Source organism: Enhydra lutris, unplaced genomic scaffold (assembly GCF_002288905.1).
Source record: "Enhydra lutris kenyoni isolate GAN:26980312 unplaced genomic scaffold, ASM228890v2 scaffoldscaffold83, whole genome shotgun sequence".
Classification (NCBI taxonomy): Eukaryota; Metazoa; Chordata; class Mammalia; order Carnivora; family Mustelidae; genus Enhydra; species Enhydra lutris.
The window spans coordinates 3,330,375-3,355,128 of record NW_019154167.1 but is presented as its reverse complement, the minus strand read 5'-3'; the positions used below and the strand labels follow the sequence as shown (position 1 = coordinate 3,355,128).

General features: G+C 34.5%; 1 protein-coding gene across 1 annotated transcript in view; it reads left to right on the top strand.

Annotated features, from left to right (window-relative positions):
- Positions 1–24,754, top strand: part of LOC111161285 (interleukin 1 receptor accessory protein like 2) — a 645,149-nt gene that overhangs the window by 294,991 nt on the left and 325,404 nt on the right. The window contains exon 5 of the mRNA XM_022524867.1: positions 4,589–4,663. Coding sequence (XP_022380575.1) covers positions 4,589–4,663 — 75 coding nt within the window. The remainder of the gene's footprint in view (positions 1–4,588; positions 4,664–24,754) is intronic.

Genomic DNA, 24,754 nt, shown 5'->3' with positions numbered 1-24,754 from the left:
TGGGGGGGGGGGGGATTATGGACATTGGGGAGGGGATGTGCTATGGTGAGTGCTGTGAAGTGTGTAAACCTAGCGATTCACAGACCTGTACCCCTGGGGATAAAAATATATGTTTATAAAAAATAAAAAATAAATAAATAAATAAATAAATTTAAAAAAAATTTAAAGAAGATATTCATCTTTGAGCATGGAATATATTTTTTTAAGATTTTATTTATTTGGCAGAGAGAGAGTACAAGCAGGGAAAGCGACAGGAAGAGATGTGTAAAGCAAATTGAGAATAATTCTACAAAGAAATCAAAATTATTTTTAATAAAATGTAGGTGGCTAGATTTTAATTTTAATTTTATTAATGTTTGAATACACAATACATGCATGTTGTTCAAAATGTAGAAAAAGTGTATAGTGAAAATTAAATTTTCTTCTCCCTGACCATACTGTCCTTACCCTCTCTACCATTCTTCAGCCACCCAGTTCCTTTCTTCAGAGGATATCATTGTTATCAGTTTTACATGTATCCATTCAGAAATATTCCATACTTAAACATTTTTATATGTGCATACAGATGGGTACATAACACACACATATAGCTTTCTTTTTACACAAAAGATAGTATGCTGTGCACACTGTTGAACAGTATATCTTAGAGATCTTCGTATAACAGATGTACAGATTTATCTAATATTTTAAACATCTGCATCATAATATATCATTATATGAAAGCGCCATATTATTTAATACTGTCTTATGGATGGATATTTTGGTTGTTTTCAATATTTTGCTATTACAAACAGTAGCAAACAACAACAAAATCAAATACCTTCTATGACTGGATTTTAAATTCAAATATTTAAATTTTGTTTTAAGTATATCCTTTATGTTTCAAATATTTTAATATCAGATTGTTAAGGGTAACTGAAATATTTAAGGAATGAAAAGTATAGATATTATATTTGTGTGTTTGTCCACATGCTCAAATCAGCTCATAGCAACAAGTGCATTCCTTAATCCCCACCATCTATTTCACCCATCCCCACACCCACCTCCCTTCTAGTAGCCATCAGTTTGTTCTCTATAGTTAAGAGTCTGTTTCTTAGTTTGCCTCCCTCTCTCTTTTTTCCCTCTTTGTTCATTTGTTTTGTTTCTTAAATTCCACATATGAGTGAAATCATACGGTATTTGTCTTTCTCCAACTGATTTGTTTTGCTTAGCATAATACTCTCTAGCTCCATCCATGTTGTTGTAAATGCCATGATTTCAATCTTTTTTTATGGCTGAGTAATATTTGTGTGTGTGTGTGTGTGTGTGCGCGCACGTGCACACACACACAGGCACGTATTCATTCATCAGTTGATGGACACTCGGGCTGTTTCCATAGTTTGGCTATTGTGGATAATGCTGGGGTAAACACTAGGGTATATGTATCCCTTTGAATTAGTATTTTTGTATGTTTTGGGTAACCACCCAGTAGTGCAATAGCTGGATCATAAGGTAGTTCTTTTGCTTCTTAAGTTTATTTATTTCTTTAAGTAATCTCTACATCCAATGTGGGGCTGAAATCCTTGACCCCAAGATCAAAAGTCACCTGCTCCCCTGAGTGAGCCAACCAGGTGCCCCAGGTTTTTTCATTTTTAAGTTTTTGAGGAGCCTCCATACTGTTTTCCAGAGTGGCTGCACCAATTTGCATTCCCACCAACAGTGCAAGAGAGTTCCCCCTTTTCCACATCCTTGCCAGCTCCTCTTGTTTATTGTATTGTTGATTTTAGCCATTCTGACAGCTGTGAGGTGACATATCATTACAGTTTTGATTTGTATTTCTGTGATGATGAGTGATGTTGAGCACCTTTTCATGTGTCTGTTGACCATTTGGATGTCTGCTTTGCAAAATTGTCTATTCGTGTCTTCTACCCATTTTTAATTAGATTATTTGTTTTTTTGGGGGGTGTTGAGTTTTTTAAGTTCTTTATATATTTTGGATACTAACCCTTTATCAGATCTGTCATTTTTAAATATCTTCTCTATTCTGGAGGCCGCCTTTTAGTTTTTTTGATTATTTCCTTTGCTACACAGAAGCTTTTTATTTTGATGAAATCCCAATAGTTTATTTTTTTTTCCCTTGCCTCGGGATACATATCTACTAAGAAGTTACTTTGGCTTATATCACAAAGGTTACTACCTGTGTTCTCCTCTAGGATTTTGATGGTTTCCTCTTTCACATTTAAGTCTTTCATCCATTTTAAATTTATTTTTTTGTACAGGGTAATAAAGTCCAGTTTTCATTCTTTTGCATGTTGCTGTCCAGTTTTCCCAACACTATGTGTTAAGTCTTTCTTTTTCACATTGGATAATCTTTCCTGCTTTATTGAAGGTTAATTGATGATATAGATGTGGGCTTATTTCTGGGTTTTCTATTCTGTTCTGTTGACCCATGTGTCTATTTTTGTGCCAAGTTAGAAGAAATATATTTGATTGAATAAGGACAAGATGTGTTGTATTCCATCAGTAAAAATTAGTTGGAAAAATAAGAAAAAATCACTAAAATTTTCTCATTTCAAGCAATTTGTATATCAGAAAGATAAAGCTGATGTAACATAGAGCTCTTTTCTAAATGAATTTCTAAGTATGTATGTTTATTATCAACAACTATTTTGGGCATCTCAACAAATTTATATATTCCCTTATCTTATCTGTCATCTGATAAGCTTATGTTTCTTTTTCTCTTCTAAATAACCTTATAAATATGAGATGAACTTTTCTCATGTCAGCACAGAATTCCTATGCCAGCTGATTAATCATGGTTTAATGATCTCTTACATGCCCAGCTCTATTCTATGTCTCCTGTGAATTACAAAGACATATAAAACTTATCCCTTTAATAGGTAAGAGTCCAGTTGGACAGTTGAAGCAAGACATAAATATGGGAATAGTTTAAAAGAATTCAGGACATAAATAAAGATTGGTACAAGGGTTGTCATAAACCATTTTGTATCTGTGTGCCAAGTGCTCTCATTTCTTTCTTCCAGGTGCCTCTCAAATTTGCCTTTTTAAAAAATTTCCCAGACTCCACCATTAATGACTTTTCATCCCCTTTCACCCTCGCCCTGCACTACTGTATTATTACTGCATACTCTAAGCTGTTTTTGTTCTCCTCCAACTCATCCTATATAGGAAGCCAATCATCTTTAGATAGCACTTCCCTTGAGTCTTTTGTTGCTATAGTTCCAAGAATCTACAATGTTCTTATAGTTACTACATCATGTCCAAATTCCTCTGCATATTTCTCAGGATCCGCCAGAATTAAGTTCCATCCTATCTTTTTTCATTCTAATTACTCTACATCATGAGCAACTTGCTCTTTACTCTACCACACCCAGCTCCTTCTCACCAGATCATTTTCTTCTAGTCACATTATGTTCTAAGTTCTACCTCTCTTCCTTGGTTTGTGTTTCCTTTCCTTCATTTCTTCTTCCTTACTCTCTACCTTTCCAAATCTTTCCCATTCTTTAAGGTTTATGTGAAGACCCATTTCCTTCAGGAAACTTTCCCCAACTCTGCCAGCCAATATTGACCTCACCTCTCCTCATTCCTTTACCACATATAGTCTTATGGCTCAAATGCTACAGTTTTTCACTAGATGGTAGTCTTTGTTCTATTATCTGTTTATTTTGATGGGCTAACTTTGGTTCATAGTCCTAGATTATAAATTGAGGGTAAATATGAAGACTTTACTTCCTTTTCCCTTAGCACTTAGCACAGGACTTGGTGGACAAAAGATGTTCAATCAATATTTTTAATCGTTATCCTAATGAAGTATCAGTGTTATATGTTTCAGAGACGGAGTGGGGAATTGGGCAAGATTCAGAGGTGTAGAAGGTTCAATCCACCAGAAATGTCTATTAGGGTTGTATTTTATTAAGAATATTTGGTACCATAAAGTACATATGGAGATTTAATATTTATCTGATTTTACTTGAAGAGATTATGCTAAGTGAAATAAGTCAAGCAGAGAGAGTCAAGTATCATATGGTTTCACTTACTTATGGAGCATAAGGAATAACATGGAGGACATTGGGAGAAGGAGAGGAGAAGTGAGTTGGGGGCAATCGGAGGGGGAGACAAACCATGAGAGACTGTAGACTCTGATAAACAAACTGAGGGTTTGGGAGGGGAAGGGGGTGGGAAGTTGGATGAGCCTGGTGGTGGGTATTAAGGAGGGCACATATTGCATGTAGCACTGGGTGTGGTGCATAAAAAATGAATTTTGGATCACTGGAAAAAAATTAAATAAAAAAATCTATATTTCTTTATACTTACAAGCTTATAAAATTACTCAAAGTAGTCCATTTGTTTGATCTTGTTTGAAAGTGTAGCTATTGAAATGGCCTATTTACAGTGAATCAATGGTGCTCTAAATATGCTGGAAAATGGATATTGTGTGGATAGAGTAACAACTCAAGTAAGAACACTGTCTAATAAATGTTTACACACCATCAAGTCTACAAACATTAAATATCATCCATGATAGAATCTTTCTTATCCTGTAATTTATCTCAATTTTCCCATTACTTTCTTTCACTTTCTCTTCCAGCTTTACTCACAGACAAGCCTCCCAAGCCATTGTTCCCCATGGAGAATAAGCCAAGTGTTATAGATGTCCAGCTGGGTAAGTCCCCTTCTGGGAATAATAGATCCTAAACTTGTTCTCTGCTAACAGATGGGGGAAGATTGCATGAACCAGGAAAGGTTTATTGCCACTGTTATTACATGCAAATCAATTTGTGTCTGCTCATTTATAAGCCTTGGGTTCAGTGAAATAGCAGTTAAAGGAAATGAGTTTGTATTGCATCAGGGAATTGTAATACTAAGTGGTTACACTAGGTATTAAGTGTGCTATAGGACAGAGCTTTTTAACTCTGTGATTGATAGAGACATAGATGTCATGCATTGGTGATTGGTACAAAAGACTTTTCATGTTTGTCAGCCAAAATTTTCATTTAGTGAACATTAACTCCTGGAGAACAGCACTTTTTAAAATAAAAGAGCCCCTCAGTACAATCCTTAAAATGATGTGATAATTTTATTCCCAATGGCAGAATCCAGGGCTGTTTAAAACTTGTATTTAGGTTGAGGTCCTGAATATTTATGAATCATAGAGTGTTGGTAAAAGTAACAAGATGTTTTATTGGTGCTAATGTTTTTTACAGACTCAAATAAGGACACAAGGTGTTGAGCCTTCCTTTTGAGTCTGTACCAGTAATCGGTATGTTTTAAGAACTGTGAGCTTGAGATTCAAAAGACTGTTAGTATCTCTTCCATACCACGGCCTTTACTCTAAACCATGTACTTCAATATTTGTGAGCTTTTACCTACCTTGGGTTTCATTCTATTCTTCAATTCTCAGAATTTCTTCAGTTTGAAGCAAGAGAAGTGAGCAAATATGCCAGAAATGCATTAGGTTTATTTTGGGTATATGATTTATTGAAATCTGTGACTGTAGTGGTACCTACCAATTGTATAGCCAAGGAAGATGAATTGCCCCAATATTTCACCTACTTTGGAAGATGTTTTACTTAACTTTTGATCTTTCCAATACAATTTGGACTGTTAGAGGCTTACTTCTACCTTGAGAATAGATGAGAGAAAATTACATTCCTAAGAATTTGTTTATATTTCCAAAAGGAAATATAGCACATTGTAGGTAATGTAGCCCACCAGTGTAAGTACCAAAGTTAAGTATTTTAAAATAAACAAACAAAAGAAAAGAAACATGTTAGTAATGGATTGTGGAAATAGTGAATATTTTGTAACTAATGTTGATGTATTAGGGTATGGTTATCCCCCTGCCACCACTTCTATTATTTCGCATTACATTTTGTTATAGCCAAATCTAGATGTGCAGACACATACCCTCGGTAATTTTTGCTTACATCTTTCCATCAATACTGGAATGAAAATACCTCAAGTCGAACTCTGTAGTTTGCCAGGGATTACGTGAACCAAAAGATGATCTTATATCATTAGTTTTCATGAAGGTTCAAGTGGATAAATTATTTTCATATTTTACACAACTACCTCAAATTTTGTGTTTGTGGCCCATCAGTGAGATACTTCTTCATTCACCTCTGCTATTAGTCAAGCCTTAATAAAAATGTTAGAGGAGTACTGGTCGAAAGCAAGGAGAGAGACCATTGTAGGGGGTATATGTCACACAGATTCACTGGGTACAGCAATTATATATGCTATTTAGGACATCTCTAAGATGTATGCTTGGTATAAATGTATATTTCAACATAGGTATATGTGCCAAAACAGCCCACCACCATCACCCTGTAAAATCACTAAAGTGATTTGCTTTCAATTTGCATTAAGTGCAAGGCTGAACTTTTCAGTTTTTAGTTTGTGACAGAGTTTGGAGGCAACTTTTTTGACAGAAAGATGAAGGCCTGCCCATTTTTCATCCCGAAAGACTATTTCTCTAAAATGCTAAAGCAACTGTATAATTGAGGCAAAAGAAAACCAAATCAGCTAAACCAGATCTTTGGCATTTGAAAGAGCACAAAACTGGTTAATTTTAGGTGATTTTAACTTTTCTACATATTTATCTAGCATCATTTATTCACACCTGAGTGTCATTTTGTAACTTAGACTTATGCCTCAATAGTAAGGTGGTGTTAGGAGCACTATAAATGTCAGAGAGCTCCTCAGTGTCAGTGGGAGTTCTGCAGTCAGAAAGTTTAGAAACCACAAGTGCAAAAAAGAGAGATAAATAATTGGAGTGATTGGATGTCCCTATTTATATCTGAAAAACTTTCAGAATTCAGTAAGATCATGAAAACTTTTGGAAATTATTTTTCTTCATTTCTTAAGATTTTATTTATTTATTTGACAGAGACAGAGATCACAAGTAAGCAGAGAGGCAGGCAGAAAGAGAGAGGGGAAGCAGACTCCCTGCTGAGCAGAGAGCTGGATGCAGGGCTCAATCCCAGGACCCTGGAATCATGACTGGGCAGAAGGCGGAGGCTTAACCCACTGAGCCACCCAGGTGCCCCTCTTCATTTTTTTTAAAGTTCATTAGGAAAATTCAGCTCTAGACATCCTCAGATTAGAACAAAAAGCAAAAGTACCAAAGAACAATCCAATTCAAATGGCTAAGCCCATTACCAAGTTCAAGTTTCCCAAATCTCCGTACCTAAAATTTGACACAGCATTCTATTCAAGTTGGCCACAGATTTTTTGCTATCTTACCACCTAAACATAGTTTATCATCCCTTTCCCCTTGAATTCAAGATGGCCTTAGGAACATGATTGATCAATAGAGTGTGGTAGAAGTGGTATCCTAGAATTCTGGAGACTGGATCAAAGGAAGCCTTGCAGCTTCTCTTCAGGTCTCTTTGTCTTCTCTGAAACTACTATGCTATGAGAAGCTCAAACCACATGGAGAAGCGCTAGAGGATGGGGTACCATTTGAAGAAAAAGAGGCCAATGAGCTTCAAGGCTGGTAAGTGAAGAAGCCATGTTGGAAGTGGATCCAGCTACCCTGGCTTATGTCATGTAGTTCAGGGACAAACCATTAAGGTAAACTGTTCTCATATTTCTAACCCCCAAAATAATGAGCAAAATAAAATTATTGTCATTAGCTGCTAAGGTAGTTTGTTAAATAACAATAGTTACCTAAAACAAACATTATTTTTTTAAAAAACATTGTAAATTCCATTTTCCCTATGGACAAGAATCCCATGCAGGCATTTTATGCAAAATGAGAAATATTGTGGGAAATACTTGAGTATTAGCTCCAAGATAGTTTTAGAAAATGTGGTCTGGAATAATTATTTATGTGTTTGTTGAGGGTTATACTAAGTTCTCATTTCTGCATATTTGTAAAGACAATCAAGTAAATAAAATTTTTCAGTAGAAATGAATGTTTTTTGTGCATGATTGGCATCACGGCAGATATTTTGTTGTGCCTCTAGAGGAAAATAAACATCTTGACTTTCTCTTTTCTGTAGTGTAATCCATTAGTCATCCACACTGTTGTAAAAATTTACATACTTTTTGCTGACATAGTGATGATAGTTTGGTTGTTGTTAAATTGTATTCAGATTGTAATCCTGAAAGAAGATTAATCTTAACCAAATAACCATATATTTTGAAATGATAAAGACATTCTTAACAAAGTAATATGAAAACTATTGCTCTCACAAAGCAAGCCTATTCTGCTACAGCTGCATCTAGTAATATATGACATATACAGACAAAAGCAATGTACAAAATACACAAAAAGTCCTATTTGGTCCTATTTTCCTCTATTTTCTTACTGTGAAGGTAAATTTTGTTTGAATTTGATAAATAAACTTTTACTATATCAGCGTTGTCTTTTTTTGGTAGTTGAAAGTAAAAATATTTTCAAATTTTCTAAGAAAAAATAGCACTGTATTACAGTGTATTAATTCATATTACACTTTAATATCAAAGTATTAAAACATCATAACAACATGTGTCCTACTTGGAATGTATTGATGCTAGGTAGACCCTTCTTTGGATACTGTTTTTTGGGGTTTTTTGGTTTTATTATAGAACTTAAAGGCATGCTTTACGAATTAACAGGCTCTTAGAAGCTTTGAAAAGCCATGAATAAATGTGCATGAAAAGATTTGAGATCTGACATCTAATTTCTTTTTTTGACATCTAATTTCAATTGAAGATAAATTTAGAAATGTAACTTGTTCTTCTCATTGATGATGATAATTTTTTTAAATGTCCTAAGACTTAAAATAAACCAGTCAGTGTTATGCAGAAAGAAATATGAACACTGTTTGCTTTCTCTTTTTGTGTCAAAGAGTCAAAAAGAAGTTTTGGGGGCTTAATTGGGGAGGGTATGTGCTATGGTGAGTGCTTTGAAGTGTGTAAACCTGGCGATTCACAGACCTGTACCCCTGGGGATAAAAAGATATTATATGTTTAAAAAAAATAAAATTAAAAAAAAAAGTGTATCAGAAAAACTCAGACCAGTGGGACAGTCCAAGCTAATTGAAAACCGCAGATGTTTCAAAAAAAAAAAAAAAGTCATCTGTAGATAAATCTGATCCAGTATTAAAGATTCTCTTCTATTCTCATTCAGAATTTATCTTACTATTACAAGCTATTCAAATTCATATTTAATGACTGTGTTATGTGCTACTGGTTCAAACTTTCTCTGTGTGTAAAGGAATGTTAATCTTCATCAGAAATCGATTTCACCAGCATATCAGTTTCTACTGAAAATTGTATTAGTTTTAAGAGACTACTATAAAAGCCTCTATGAAGGAATAAAGCAAAATATAATATTTAATGTAGTACTCAAGACTACAAAGCAAAAATAAGTAACTAATTGAAACCTTGAAATAGGAAATGAGCTGTTTAACCAAGTCTATCTTTTTAAAACTTTATTTACATAGAAACAATTTTTGTGTTCTTAACAGATGTCAAATACAGTGTTAGATCCTGGGGATATAGAGGTGAATAAAATGAGATCCTTGACCTTAAGGTATTCTCAGTCTACTGGGGAAAACAGATGTGGAAGCAGAATTACAGTGCAATATGATAACTGCCAAAACAGAGATGGGAAAATGGAGAGTGACTATTTTTGTGGGAAGACCTCATAAATTAACAGCTCTACACTTTTTTTTAGCCAATGTTATATCTTTGTAACCTTAACCCAAGTACTAAATTTACATGAAAAAAATTAAAAATTACAAAAGATATAACCTTTTTAAATAATAAATTATCCATCATTTGCTTCAATATGGCAATGTTGAGAATGGAAACTTTTTTTTTGAAGATTTTATTTATTTATTTGAGAGACAGTGAGAGAAAGAAAGCATGGGGGAAGGAGTAGAAGGAGAGGGAGGAGCAGACTCCCTATTGAACAGGGAGCCATATGTGTGGCTGGATCCTGGGACCTTGGGATCATGACCTGAGCTGAAGGCAGATTCTTAACCCCTGAGCCACCCAGGTGCCCCTAAGAATGGAAACTTAAGATACCCTTGCATCTCGTCAGTTTAGCAAAATTAGTCAACTCTTTCTAATGTTATCATAGAACAAACAATCCAAAGCAAGTCACCAACCAATTGAGTGAAAATGTCAAGCCAGAATTACTATCAATATAAATAGCAATACATGATAATTTCATTAGCTTGAGTAATGATTTGGTATATGTATTGTGGATCTAATGGTGGTAGCAAGGGATTTCTTTGAATTCTTTGTATTTTTGTATACTTTTTTGTACATTTTGTATTTTTGTGTACTCCTCCTACACTTTAGCTTCAGATACCTCCTTGAAAATCTTCATTTGCTCTAGAGTAAGTGAAGACTTTGGGAAGCAATTTCACTCAGCTTTCTTAGCCCCATAGTTGTAGCTGGTTCATGGCAGCATTTACTCTCTGTTGTAGGCATTCTAGGGTTAATGAGCTATTTCCTGAAGATTTTTTTAATTTCATTTTTTGCTAGATAACATGCATGAGCTTAGCATGGGCCACCCCAAACTGAAAACAATTATATTACCCAGAATGTACAACACTGAACATTTACAATTATTTAAAACTTTGAAAAATCTGGGCCAAACCTTTTCCCTACAAGTTGGCTGCCATATTAGCACTTGAGACTGAAACTGGTTTACTTATTTTGTCTCAGTTTCTATAACATAGTTGTACTTATTCTGAGACACTTAGGGATAAAAATTTTTAAAAAATCAAAAAGAAAAATTTAATAGTTTACTAAAGATTTGTCTGTAATGTGATAAGTTGTCTATGAACATTTTAGGACTAACATGATTATTGACCAGACCTCTTGCATATATTGATGTTTTGGGGACATTGTCAAAGTTTATGTCCCATTGAGATTTAATATAAGCTTGAAAGTACTTCATCACACTTTCTTAATGCCAATATTGTGATTTTATACATATGGTAACAAAGTTATTTGAAAATTCACTATGTACTAGGCACTGCAATATGCATTTGTGCATACACTGTTTTATTTATTCCTCATAAGACCCCAAAGTAGTAGTTGGTATTGTTGAAATATTTTGCAGATGAGGAAACTCAGCTTCAGACAGATAAAATAACTTTATTGAGGCTACATATTTAGTAAGTGGCAGAAATGAAACTTTGATCTGATTTGTTTGACTCCAAAGTTGTGTTATTTTTATTACAGCATACCAAGTGTGGTAAGATTATCTAGGCCTCAGGGGAGGGGGAGTGGGGGAATGGGGCAACTGGGTGATGGACTTTAAGGAGGACACACAGTGTAATGAGCTCTGGGTGTTATATAAGACTGAGGAATCACTGAACTCTACCTCTGAAACTAATAATACATTGTATGTTAATTGAATTAAATAAATTTTGAAAAATAAAATAAAAATAAATTAATTAACTAAGTAGGACCATTGTGTAAAAAAAACATTACCTAGGCCTCATATTAGATCCTCCAAGAAGCTATCACTCTAATACAATTTAATAATAATAACTATATTATGTATTTAACTATATAAAATAATAGTTATTTAGCAATAACTCTACAACTAATATCATTATAATAATATTTAGTATCAATAATAGATATACTTCTAGTAATAATTGTTATAATAACATTTAGTATTATTTAATAATAGCAGTACTACTATATTATAATACTGATGATATTATTTAATCATATATCAGTATTATAATACTGATAATATTATTTAATAATAGCTCCAATACTACTACTAGTAGTAGTTATTATTGCTAGTAGTAGTAGTAAAATTATCATTTATTGATTGCTTGAAAGATGCTAGACACTGTACTAAATATTTTATTGGATTATTTCATTTACTTTTTCCAATAATTCTTTGAGATAGAGGAAACTATTTGCCCCATTTTTAAAAAAGCATTTTTAAGGTATTATCCATATACCATACAACTGACCTACTTATATCATACATTTCAATGATTTCTAATACATTTACAGGGTCATGCAAGCATCACAACAGAATGTTACAGTATCCCCAAAAGAAACTTCATACCCATTAGCAGTTATTTCCCAGTCCTCCACCACCACCCACACCTATGGCTCCAGGCAATCACTAATCAGTTTTTTGTGTCTATAGATTTGCCTATTCTGGACAGTTTATATAAATGAAATCATACAACATGTGTTCTTTTGTGATTGGCTTCTCACACTTAGAATATTGTTCTCAAGATTCAAATATATAGCTTGTATTAACACTTCATCCCTTTTTACTGCCAAATAATATTCTATTTATGGTTATATCACATTTTATTTATCTATCCATCAGTTGAAGTACATTTTGGGTGTTTCCATTCTTCAGCTATTATATATAATGCTGCTACACACATTAGTGTATACATTTTTGTGTGAACATATGTTATCATTTTAGGGCTATATGGTCACTCTATATTTAATCTTTTGATGAACTGCCAGATCTTTTACTAAAGCAACTGCACCATTTTACATTCCCAGCAGAAATGCACAAACTTCCAATCTCTTCACATCCTTGCCAACAGTTGCTGTTTCCCACTTTTTTTAATCATTTTTTAAAATTTATTTTCAGCATAACAGTATTCATTGTTTTTGTACCACACCCAGTGCTCCATGCAATCCGTGCCCTCTCTAATACCCACCACCTGGTTCCCCCAACCTCCCACCCCCCCACCTCTTCAAACCCTTCAAATTGTTTTTCAGAGTCCATAGTCTCTCATTGTTCACCTCCCCTTCCAATTTCCCCCAACTCCCTTTTCCTAACTCCCCATGTCCTCCATGCTATTTGTTATGCTCCACAAATAAGTGAAACCATTTGATAATTGACTCTCTCTGCTTGATTTATTTCACTCAGCATAATCTCTTCTAGTCCCGTCCATGTTGCTACAAAAGTTGGGTATTCATCCTTTCTGATGGAGGCATAATACTCCATAGTGTATATGGACCACATCTTCCTTATCCATTCGTCCGTTGAAGGGCATCTTGGTTCTTTCCACAGTTTGGCAACTGTGGCCATTGCTGCTATAAACATTGGGGTACAGATGGCCCTTCTTTTCACTACATCTGTATCTTTGGGGTAAATACCCCGTAGTGCAATTGCAGGGTCATAGGGAAGAGATATCACCTTATACCAGTTAGAATGGCCAAAATTAGCAAGACAGGAAACAACATGTGTTGGAGGGGATGTGGAGAAAGGGGAACCCTCTTACACTGTTGGTGGGAATGCAAGTTGGTGCAGCCTCTTTGGAGAACAGTGTGGAGATTCCTCAAGAAATTAAAAATAGAACTTCCCTATGACCCTGCAATTGCTGTTTCCCACTTTTTAAAAAAATAGTATTTATCCTAATGGGTTTGTAGTGGTATCTCATTGTGGTTTTGGTTTGCATTTCCCTAATGGCTAATGATACTAAACATTTTTTTGTGTGCTTATTTGCCATTTGTATGTCTTCATTGAAGAAATGTCTATGGTCCACTTTTTATTTCTTTTATTATTTTTTAGATTTTGTTTTATTTTTTTCAGTGTTCCAAGATTCATTGTTTATGCACCACACCCAGTGCTCCATGCAAGACATGCCCTCCTTAATGCCCACCACCAGGTTCACCTAACTCATCATCCCCCTCCCCTCCAAAACCCTCAGTTTGTTTCTCAGAGTCCATGGTCTCTCCTGGTTCTTCTCCCCCTCCGAGTTCCCCCAATTTACTTTTCCTTTCCTTCTCCTAAGGTCTTCTGTGTTATTTCTTATGCTCCATTTTTTAAATGAGGAGATTGGCCTCAGAGAAGTCATATATAAGTTACCGAAGCTAGTAAGCACTTCGTAAGTAGTGAGGCCTAAGCTGGCATTCTTAACATTTACACAAAATACACATTAATGTTAATACTACTTTTTACTCAGTCTTCTTGCACTAGGAGTTTACTTCTGTTCCCTTTTTATAAAAAATAGATTTTTAGACAGAAAGTGAGTGGTTCTATATGAATAAGTTCAAAGGGTATTGAGTGTGAATTGATTCAGTGGAAAAATAAAAATGAGCAAGAGAGCATTATGTTGACTTTTTTTACATTTGTAACTTAGGACAAAACACTTTTTCAAATGGCAAACTAATGCAAAAGCTGCAGACATACCTGAAAACTGGCTATGAAGCATAAGGCCATACAGAAAAGTTTCTTGAGGGATGTACATTTAAATGGTTAGAAAGCTGCATATACTCCAGCATCTGAAGAAATATTAAGAAATTCATGTGTCATTCAAGGATGGGAAAGACAGATTAAAAACTAAAAACAAATTAGGGAGCTCTCTGCTTTTGGAATTTATTAGGAACATATGTCAAATGAAGACGTTATTCTCTAACAATGTGCTCTGTTTGTATTGATATCAATGCCGTCATCTTTATAGTACTTTTTAGTAGTTCTGTCTTCTAATCCATTTTAGTCATTGGGTAATGGATTTTTTTTTAATATCTGAAGAGGGAAAAAATAAAACTACACGTTCTATGTTTAAACATCCAACATGAACTGGGGGATAAAACAATTTAGACCCTTCCAACTCAAATGTCTTATTTTATACAAATAAAAGTGGATTTTATATTATGGTATACCTGTAGAAAAGTGAGATAAATATCATCTGGCTAGTTCATACATAAACCACCTTTAAGTGTTCTCATAATTGAGGAGGAAGAGTGGCTTTGCATCATTTAGATAATTCCCTTAATTATTCTCTACACTTTATTTGTATAGATATGGTTTAAACTTTGGAAGACCTTTTGTTCCCTTAGAAATAGTTCTTTCCACAAATTACTTAGAGGTATCAGGAGTGATATATAAATATCTGGTCCTGTTAATAGACATATGTTTTGCTGTAATTTAGAGAAGACCAGAAATCATACCACTTCCCTTATCACCTTTACTCCAAATATCTCCGTATTATTATGGTTGACAATAGTAGATCAGGATCAACACAAAAAGGGGGTCGGGCAAGAGATCTGGAGGTAAATCTCAGATGTTTGTAAAACCAGGTCTGATAGTGTAGAGTCAACCTGAAGCTTAGAAGCTCGGACCTTGCAGAGGTGTTAGCAAAGTTGTGAACAAATAGGTCAGGTCAAAGAACACACCAATCTTGAGTTTCTAGTAAGATGAGAAAGTCAAAGGCTAAAAAGCCATCAGAAATCAGGCAACAAATGGATAGCGAAGGATCAAAGGCAGTGACGTTAGACCTACAAGAGTTGATACTTGATTTTCACAAGAGAAAAGTATTGTCATGGGCAAAGCCCCTGAAAAAGAAAATTGGAAAGAACTGGAGCTTTGGGTGATGGAGAGGACACATTTATCAATTGGATGCAGTCTAAGACTTCTTATGTGAGAAAGGAACCTCCCTAAAAAGAGTAGAGGACAAACTTGACCTAAGACCAGTTCTTGTGTGTGTGTGTGTGTATTTGTGTTATGTTAGTCACCATACAGTACATCATTAGTTTTTGATGTAGTGTTCCATGATTCATTGTTTGCATATAACACCTAGTGCTCCACGTTCTGATATAAACAGTATAGTGTTTGCCAATATCTGAATTTTGAAAGTTGAATTAATAGTGTATGCATCATATCAAAAAGTACACTTTGGTTTTGTTTACAGATGCAGCGTAAAACCAGGAACTTGTTTATTTTTTTAATTTTTAAATCTAAATTCAATTAACCAATGTATAACACATCATTAGTTTTTGCCATAATGTTCAATGATTCATTAGTTGTGGAACTTCTTTATTTCGAAATTGTGCAGGTGCCTTAGATACTTGTTTTCAAGAATAGGCTCTCTGGACCACTGAGGGTCTAATTCAGATAGTTTAATTTCCTTAGTTGCAAATATGTTGAGAGTCCACATATTGCTATAATGATTATTTTAGTTTATGTGTAATTAAGCTATTTGAAAACATTTTAACTTGGTGAAATGATAACAATTTTGTGTCTCAAGGCTGATTGTGGTGATAAGTAAGCAAAGGAAAAAAAGATTGTGAATGTGTAGAATAAAACCCTCTTAATGAGGAGCGGGAATTTTGGTCAAGACTCAACTTGAAAACCCCCTACCTTAATTATGGGATAATGAACATACTTTGGAAAGGAAGAGAATTATGCTAATTCTGAATAGGAAAATCACAGAAAAGGAAAGGTTAATTTTAATAGTGATAGATCATATTTATGCAGTATACTTCTCCAAGGACTCAAAGCTTTTATATCAGGCACCATTTAATTAATTTCTTTAAACTGTAAAATAAGATGAGCCATTATTAACCACTGACATGTGTGGGGTTAAGTTTCTTTGTGACACCCACAGGCAGTTTAACTGAACACACTAGTGAAGAATCTGCGGTATCAGTAATGAATAAATAATTATTAGCCCAACCATTATTAGACACCTCAGAATTACTGTTGGCTCTGCTTTTATATATAGGAATGTACAGCAAGAATGGTCTATCTACTCACCACTAGCTGTTTTGCTACTTCCTTTCTCAGCCTTGTAATTAGCCTATTAACCTAGGAACAGATTTTCTCATGACCGACCACTTAGTATATTAAACTAGTAGCTCTTAAGCTCTGCAGATTGATACTCTGTGCTTTTGTTTATTCTCTACTGCTATTTGTTGATTCCAAGGATTTTAGTTTGTACATTCTTCTGATGGGAAAATAATTATTTTTAAATTTTTTATGTATTTAATTTAAAGATTTTATTTATTTATTTGAGAGAGAGAGAAAGAGAGTGCATGAGCAGGGTGGAGGGACAGAAAGAGAGAGGGAGAAGCAGACTTCCACTGAGAAGGGAGTTTGATGTGTGACAAGATCCCAAGACTCTGGGATCATGACCTGAGCCAAAGGCAGAACATAACCAACTGAGCCAGCCAGTGCAAAGAATTCTTAAAGTGGATCGGCAAAAGAACAAATAAGGTGGCAATAGCAGTGGGGACAGGTCAAAATTTGCAGAAGATGAGAGAAAGAAAGATCTTTCTTTCAAATAATGTGTAAAAATAGCTCAGTAAAAATGGAACTTCTCATTTATGAAAGGCAGGTTCATGGTTCTAACAGTCCACTAGACTGTTGTGTCTTTTAAGCCTTCTACTTCACTTTCATTATGACTGTATATGTAATTCTATTAGTCATAGAATAATTCTATTAGTCATCCTTCATTTGTCTTCTTCATATGCAACATTTACTTGTATTTAATCTACTCTTACCAGCCTTCCAACTCCTCTTCAGTGGCCTTTATGTCAGCAGAAGGAATCTTGGTGTAACTTATTTAATTCTATAAATCTGGAAACTGGTGTCACATCTGAAGTCACTAAAGAAACAAGCCAAGACTGGGGTGCCTGGGGACTCAGTCAATTAAGTGCCCAACTCTTGATTTTGGCTCAGGTCATAGTCTCTGGGGCCTGGGATCAAGCCATGCATTTGGTTCCATGATCAGAGGGGAGTCTGCTGGAGATTCTCTCTTTCCCTCTCCTTCTGTTCTCTAATGTTCTCTCCCATCTCATGTTCTCTCCCCCCCCTCCCTCCCTCCTTCTCTCTTTTCTCTAATAAATAAATAAGGGCACCTGGATGGTCAGTCAGTTAAGCATATGAATCTTGATTTTAGCTCAGGTCATGATTTCAGGGTTATGGGGTCCAGCCCCATGTGGAGTTCTGTGATCAGTCATCTGCTTGTCCCTCTCCATCTGCTCCTACCCCTGCTCTCTCTCTTTCTCTCTCTCTCTCTTTTTATCTCTATCTTTCTCTTAAATAAATAAAATCTTAAAAAAAAAGAAACAGACCAAGACCATTCAACATAAAATGCTTCAGTTTTCTTCCATTCTATTTCAAGATATTTCTTCATTTTTGCCCTTTCTTTTCCCCTTTTCTCTATTCTAGGAAGAAAAGGTACAATTATCTCTTTCCAAATTTAAATTGTCTACCTTTATTTATTATTTTACACCTTCCCATATGTTATCCTAACCTTCAGTTACCCCCTCTTACAACTGCATTTTCAAATTTTGTCCCATAATAAATACAGTAAACTCCTCCACCCATTCTAAATGAGTATACATGTTTAAAAATACTTTCCTTATCCTGCTTTCTCTTCAAGGTACACTATCTCATTTCTCTTTTTCCTATTCACACTCAGTTGTTTGAAAAGTTTATGTAGAACATTTGTTTTACTATGCCTCCTTTAGTTCTTATCTTACTGAAATCTGACTTCAATCCCACAATTCTGTTAAAGCTTCTCTAGTTATTTAAATATCTTCTTATAATTACCTAATTCTACATCTTCCTGTATTGCCTCTTTCTTTTCAAGACCATTACACCCTTTGGCACCACCAAAAAGTTAATTGCTAAACCTTGTCTGGCACATAAATCAATGTATAATGGACACCTCCTTTTTTCCTTAGAATTCTCTGCTCTCCTAGTTCTCAAACTAATTATCTTCTTCTCAGTCTTTGCTTCTAATCTCTGTCTACAACTGCTTCCTTAGTTGGTTGCGGTAGGGAAGAGGATTGAGTAGAAATTTGAACCATAAGGAAAATTTTTAAATCTTTACAATATTAAATCATGAAAATTAGGATTTGGATAATGTGTAGGCCTTTCTTAAAGAATCTAGAAATAAGAGTCTGCTTTGGCTTATTTGATAAAGAGGAATGCCTATGCCTATTTAATGAAAGTTTTAGGAACGGCCTCTTATTCTTAACTAAGATTGTTGATAGGACTCATCCAGTCACTAACACATTTATTGAAAATCAACTGTGTGTAAAGTCCAATGGAGATACACAGATGACTAAGGGGCAGATATGGTGCTAGGGAGATTGGAATTTAGCTGAGGTGATTGAGATAAACAACATTAGAGGAAACATCAATAGGCTGGTAGAATAGGAAGCACCAGATCTTGTCTCTCTACAGAAATTACTTAACAAAAACAAACAGTTTAAAAAACCTTTATGAGAACTCCAAAATTCAGATAAGAATTCACGGTACCACAAGCAAGCTCAAAGCCAAGAACGGTTGCACTGAAAGGGTAAGAAAAGCTATTGTATTTTAACCATATCAGCTCCTCCTCCAAGCTGGAACATCTTGCAAATGGTAGGAAAAGCCCATCTTGCAACTTCTCCCTTGGAAGGAAAAGAGAAGAGTGGGGTATACATCCAATGTTCTCACTTTCAGGGGAACTGTGAAATGGATTGTTTTCTGTGTCTCCTGAGTGAGAGTGCTGATGCAGAGCCAGCATGTCTGAGATATCTAGGGACCGCAGAAAACAAGAGAGCTCAGCACTTTGAGGCAGTACAAGGGAACCTGCAGTATTGAAGACACTGGAGGGAGCAAATACTATAAGCCCTTGGAAAGAAAAAAGCAAATCTCCCTAATTGGAAAATTATAAAGCCTATATAAGATGCATCTGCAGAAAAGGTTTGAGAGAACCCCAGAATCTCTAGCTAGGTTGATGAATGAATGTATTTCCCTATATAAAGCCTTTCTGTAAAGACTGGGAGAGGTGGCTGTGTTTTCCAATGCATGGATAATAGCACAAAGTTTCAAGGTACACAAAGTAATAGGAAAAAAAGGCCCAATTGAAGAAACAAATAAGTCTCCAGAAACCAACCCTATAGAGATAGAGATAGATGAATTACCAGACAAAAAATTAAAAATAACAGTCATGGAGATGTTCAGTGAGGTCAGGTAAATGATTCATGGGCAAAATGAAAGTATTTATAAAGAGGTAGTAAATTAAAAGAAAAACAGCCCAAATTTTCGAGCTGAAGAATACAGTAACTGAATTGAAAAAAAAATTATTAAAAAAGTTTCACAGCCAATTTGATCAAGCAAAAGAAAGAATCTGTGAACTCAGGATATTCATTTGAAATTAACCAGTCAAAGGAGCAAAAGGAAAAAAAATGAAAAAGAGTGAAGAAAGTCTGAGACCCAGGGGATACCAATAGGTGGGCCAATATACACATTATAGGAGTCTCAGAAGGGGAAAAAAGAGAAAAGGGGACAGAAAATATATTGGAAGAAATGATGAGAGAAAAATCCCCAAAACTGTGGATGGTGGTGGACATCCAGATTCAGAAAGCCAAAAAGATTTCAATAAGGATGAATACAAAGAAGTCCACACCAATATACACTATAAGCAAATTGTCAAAAGTCAAAAACAGAGGAAGAATTTTGAAAGCAGCAAGAGAAAAATGATTCATTGCATACAAGGAAGCACCCACGAGACTATAAATGAATTTCTCAGCAGAAACACTTCAGGTCAGAAGAAAATGGAGTGATGTACTTAAAGAGTTGAAAGGAAAAAAAAAAAAGAAACAAAAACAAAAATCTGCCAACCAAAGATATTAGGTTCAACAAAACTGCTTTTCAAAAAACGAAGGAAAAGTACTTCCCCAGATAGACAAAACCTGAGGGAGGTAATTACCATTAGACCTGCCTTATAAGAAATGGTAAAGGAAGTTTTTCAAGTTAAAAGGAAAGCACTGTAGGCGGCAGCATGAAAACTTATGAAAATATAAAGTGCACTTATAAAGTTACTAAATAGACAAATACAGAATAATATAATAATGGTAGTGTATAAATCATTTCAATTATGGTATGGGAGTTAAAAGAGAAGAGTAGAAGAATAAATATAACTATAAAATATGTTAATGGATCACAATTTAGAAGGATGTATTTGGTGAACATCAATAATACAAAGTTACAAAGGTAGGGGAGTAAGTTTTTGTATGCAATTGTAGTTATTATTAGCCAATATAGATTGTTATAACTACAAGATGTTTTCTGTCATCCCCATGGTAACCACAAAGAAAATACCTGTAGGAGATACACAATATTGAAGAGAGAGGAATCAAAGATTGTCACTGCAAAAGTAAATCAATGAAACACAAAGGAATACAGCAGCAAAAAAAGAAAAAAAAAGGGGGTGAGGAAAGAAAAACTACAAGACAGAAAATAATTAATAAAATGGCAATAGTTAGGTCTACACTATCAGTAATTACTTTAAATCAAAATGAATTAAACTCTCTTATCAAAACAATAGAGTGGCTTAATAGATAAGAACCAAAAACAAAATAAAACAAACCCCAAACCCAAGAGATAACTACACATTGTTTATGAGACTTATTTTAGGTACAAGGACACACAGAGGTGGAAAGCAAAAACATGGAGAAAAATTTTCCATGCAAATGTTAACTGAAAGAAAGTGGGGGTGGCCATACATATATCAGACAAAATAGACTTCAAGTAAAAAAAAAAAAAGCTGTCACAAAAGACAAAGAAACACATTACATAATGACAGAAGGCTCAATTCACCAGGAACATAAAACAACTATAAATGTATGTGCACCAAACAACAGGACATCCAGATATATAAAGCAATCTTTGACAGAACTAGAGGGAGAAATAGATAGGAACACAATAGTAAGGGGCTTTATTACCCCACTTTTAATAATGGATAGAACATCCAGACAGAAGATCAACACTTCTGTTGATCTGAAATAAAGGACTTGAACAAAACTATAGACAGATATACCTAATAGATACATACAGCACATTCCATGCAACATCAGCAGAATACACAACTTCTGAAGCACACACACACAGGTATTTTATGAGGATAAATCACATGTTAAGTCATAAAACAGGTGTTAACAAATGTAAGAAGATTGAAATTATACCAAGTATCATTTCTGACCATAATGGAATGAAACTGACAACAAATTACAGAAGAAAAACTAGAAATTTCACAAATATGTGGACATCAAATAACACTCTTAAACAACCAATGGATCAAAACGGAAATCAAAAGGGCAATTTGAAAATATCTTGAGAAAAACAAAAGTTAAAATACAACATACTAAAACTTATAGGATGCATCAAAAGCAGAACTGAGGGAAGTTTATTGTAATAAATATTTACATTAAAAAAAGAAAGATTTCAAATAGACAACCTACCTGAACAGCTTAAAGAACTGGAAAAGGTACAAACTAAGGCCAGGTTAGCAGGAAATAAAAAGGAAATTATGAAGATTAGAGAAGAAATCAATGAAATAGAGAATAGAAAAACAGTAGGAAAAAAAAGCAACAAAACTAAGAGGTTTTTTTTTAAAGATTTTATTTATTTATTTGACAGAGTGAGACACAGTGAGAGAGAGAACACAAGCAGGTGGAGTGGGAGAGGGAGAAGCAGGCTTCCCACTGAGCAGGGAGCCGGATGTGGAGCTCAATCCAAGGACGCTGGGATCATGACCTGAGACAAAGCTAGACATTCAATGGCTGAGCCATCGAGGTGCTCCCTAACAGTTTTTTTTTTTATCAGCAAAATTGACAACTTTATGTAGACTAAGAAAACATATAGTATTCTCAATTAAGTAAAGTTAGAAATGAAAGAGAAAATACTACAGCTGATTCCACAGAAACAAAAAGAATGAGAAGAGACCATTATGAACAATTATACACTAACAAATTAGATAATCTAGAAAAAACTGATACATTCTTAGAGAGATACAATTTATCAAGACTGAATTATAAAAAAATAGAAAATCTGAACAGACCTATAACTAGTAAGGAGATTAAAGCTGTTTTAACCAAAACCCTCCCAATGATGAAAAGTCTAGGAGTAAACTACTTCACTGGCAAATACTGTAAAAAATTTGAAGAAAAATTAATGTTAATCCTTTCAAACTCTTCCAGAAATTTGAACAGGAAGGAGTACTTCCAAACTCATTTTATGAGCCCAACATATCCTGATAACAAATCTAGACAAGGACACTACAAGGAAACAAAATTGTAGGCCAATATCCATGATGGATATAGATTTAAGACTCTTCAACAAATTATTAGCAAACCAAATTCAACAGCACATTAGAAGAGACATGCACCATGACCAAATGGGATTTATCCCCAGGGTGAGAGGATGGTTTAATATATAGAAATCAGTCAATGTAATAAACCATATTAACAAAATAAAAGAAAAACAGCACGTGATCATCTCAGTATATGAAGAAAAGGTATCTTACAATATTCATTCACTCTTTCATGATAAAAACACTGAATAAACTAGGCATAGAAGAAAATTAACTCAATATAGTAATGGTCATATATAAAAGCCTACAGCTAACATTACACTCAATAGTGAAAAAAAAATTTCCCTCTAAGATCAAGAACAAGGCAAGGAAGCTGATGCTTGCCATTTCTATTCAATACAGTAATGAAAAATCTAGCCAGAGAAATTACTTAAGAATGAGAAATTAAAGGCAATCAATTCAGAAAGGAAGAAATTTATTTCTGTTCATAGATGACATTATCTTATATACAGAAAATGCTATGGATTCCATAAAGCAAAAACCTGTTAACTAATAAATGAATCCACCAAAGTTGCAGTATACAAATAAACATATAAAATCAGTTGCATTTTAATAAACTAGCAATCAACAATCTAAAAAGAAAATTAAGAAAATGATCCAATTTACAATAGGACTCAAAATAATAAAATATTTAAGGATAAACATAAGGAGGTGAGAGACTTGCACACTGAAAACTACAAAATATTGTTGAAAAAAAATTGAAGAAGACACAAATAAATGGAAAGATATCTTATGTTCATGGATCAGAGGACTTAATATCATTAAAATGTCCCTACTTCCCAAAGCAGTCTACAGATTCAATAAAATCCCTATCAAAATTCCCATAACATTTTTCACAGAAATATTTAAAACACAGTTTTTTTAATGTTTTAAAAGATTTTATTTATTTTTAGAGGTGGGGAGAGAAGCAAAAGGGAGAGGGAGAGGGACAAGCAGACTCCATGCTGAGTGCAGAGACCAATGCAGGGCTCAATCCCACAATCCTGAGGTCATGACCTGAGCCAAAATCAAGTCTGAAGCTCAACCAACTGAACTACCTAGGTGCCCCAAAAAGCAGTTTTTTTTTTCAAAAAAGCAGTTTTAATATTCATACACAACTACAGAGTACCCTGAATAGCCAAAATCATCTTGAGATGGAAGAACAAAGCTGGAGGCCTCTTACCTCCTGAATTTAAAACACATTATGAAGATAGTGTAATCAATCAAAACAGCATTGTACTGGCATGAGAATATACATGTAGACCAATGGAACAGAGTAGAGACCCAGATATAAACTCTTCAAAATGTACCAAGTTCTCTCAATGGGGAAAGGATCGTCTCTTTAACAAATTTTTGGAAAAATTGTATATACCCATGCCAAAAAAAAAATGAAATAAAACTGTTGCTCTACACCATATACAAAAATAAACCCAAAATTGATTTAAAAAATAAACCTAAGGCCAAAAACTCCTACAAGAAAACATGGGGGAAAATCTTCATAAAATTGGTCTTGGCAATAATTTCTTGGATATGATACTAAAGGACAGGCCACAAATGTGAAAAAAAAATAAAAAAGGGGACATAACAAACTAAAAACATTTCTACACAGCAAAGGAAATGATCAATAGAGTGAAGAGGGAGACTACAGAATGGAAAAATAATTGCAAACCATGTTTCTTTTTTTATTATTATTTTTTTATTTTTTATAAACATATATTTTTATCCCCAGGGATACGGGTCTGTGAATCACCAGGTTTACACACTTCACAGCACTCACCATAGCACATACCCTCCCCAATATCCATAACCCCACCCCCCTTCTCCCAACTCCCCTCCCCCCAGCAACCCTCAGTTTGTTTTGTGAGATTAAGAGTCGCTTATGGTTTGTCTCCCTCCCA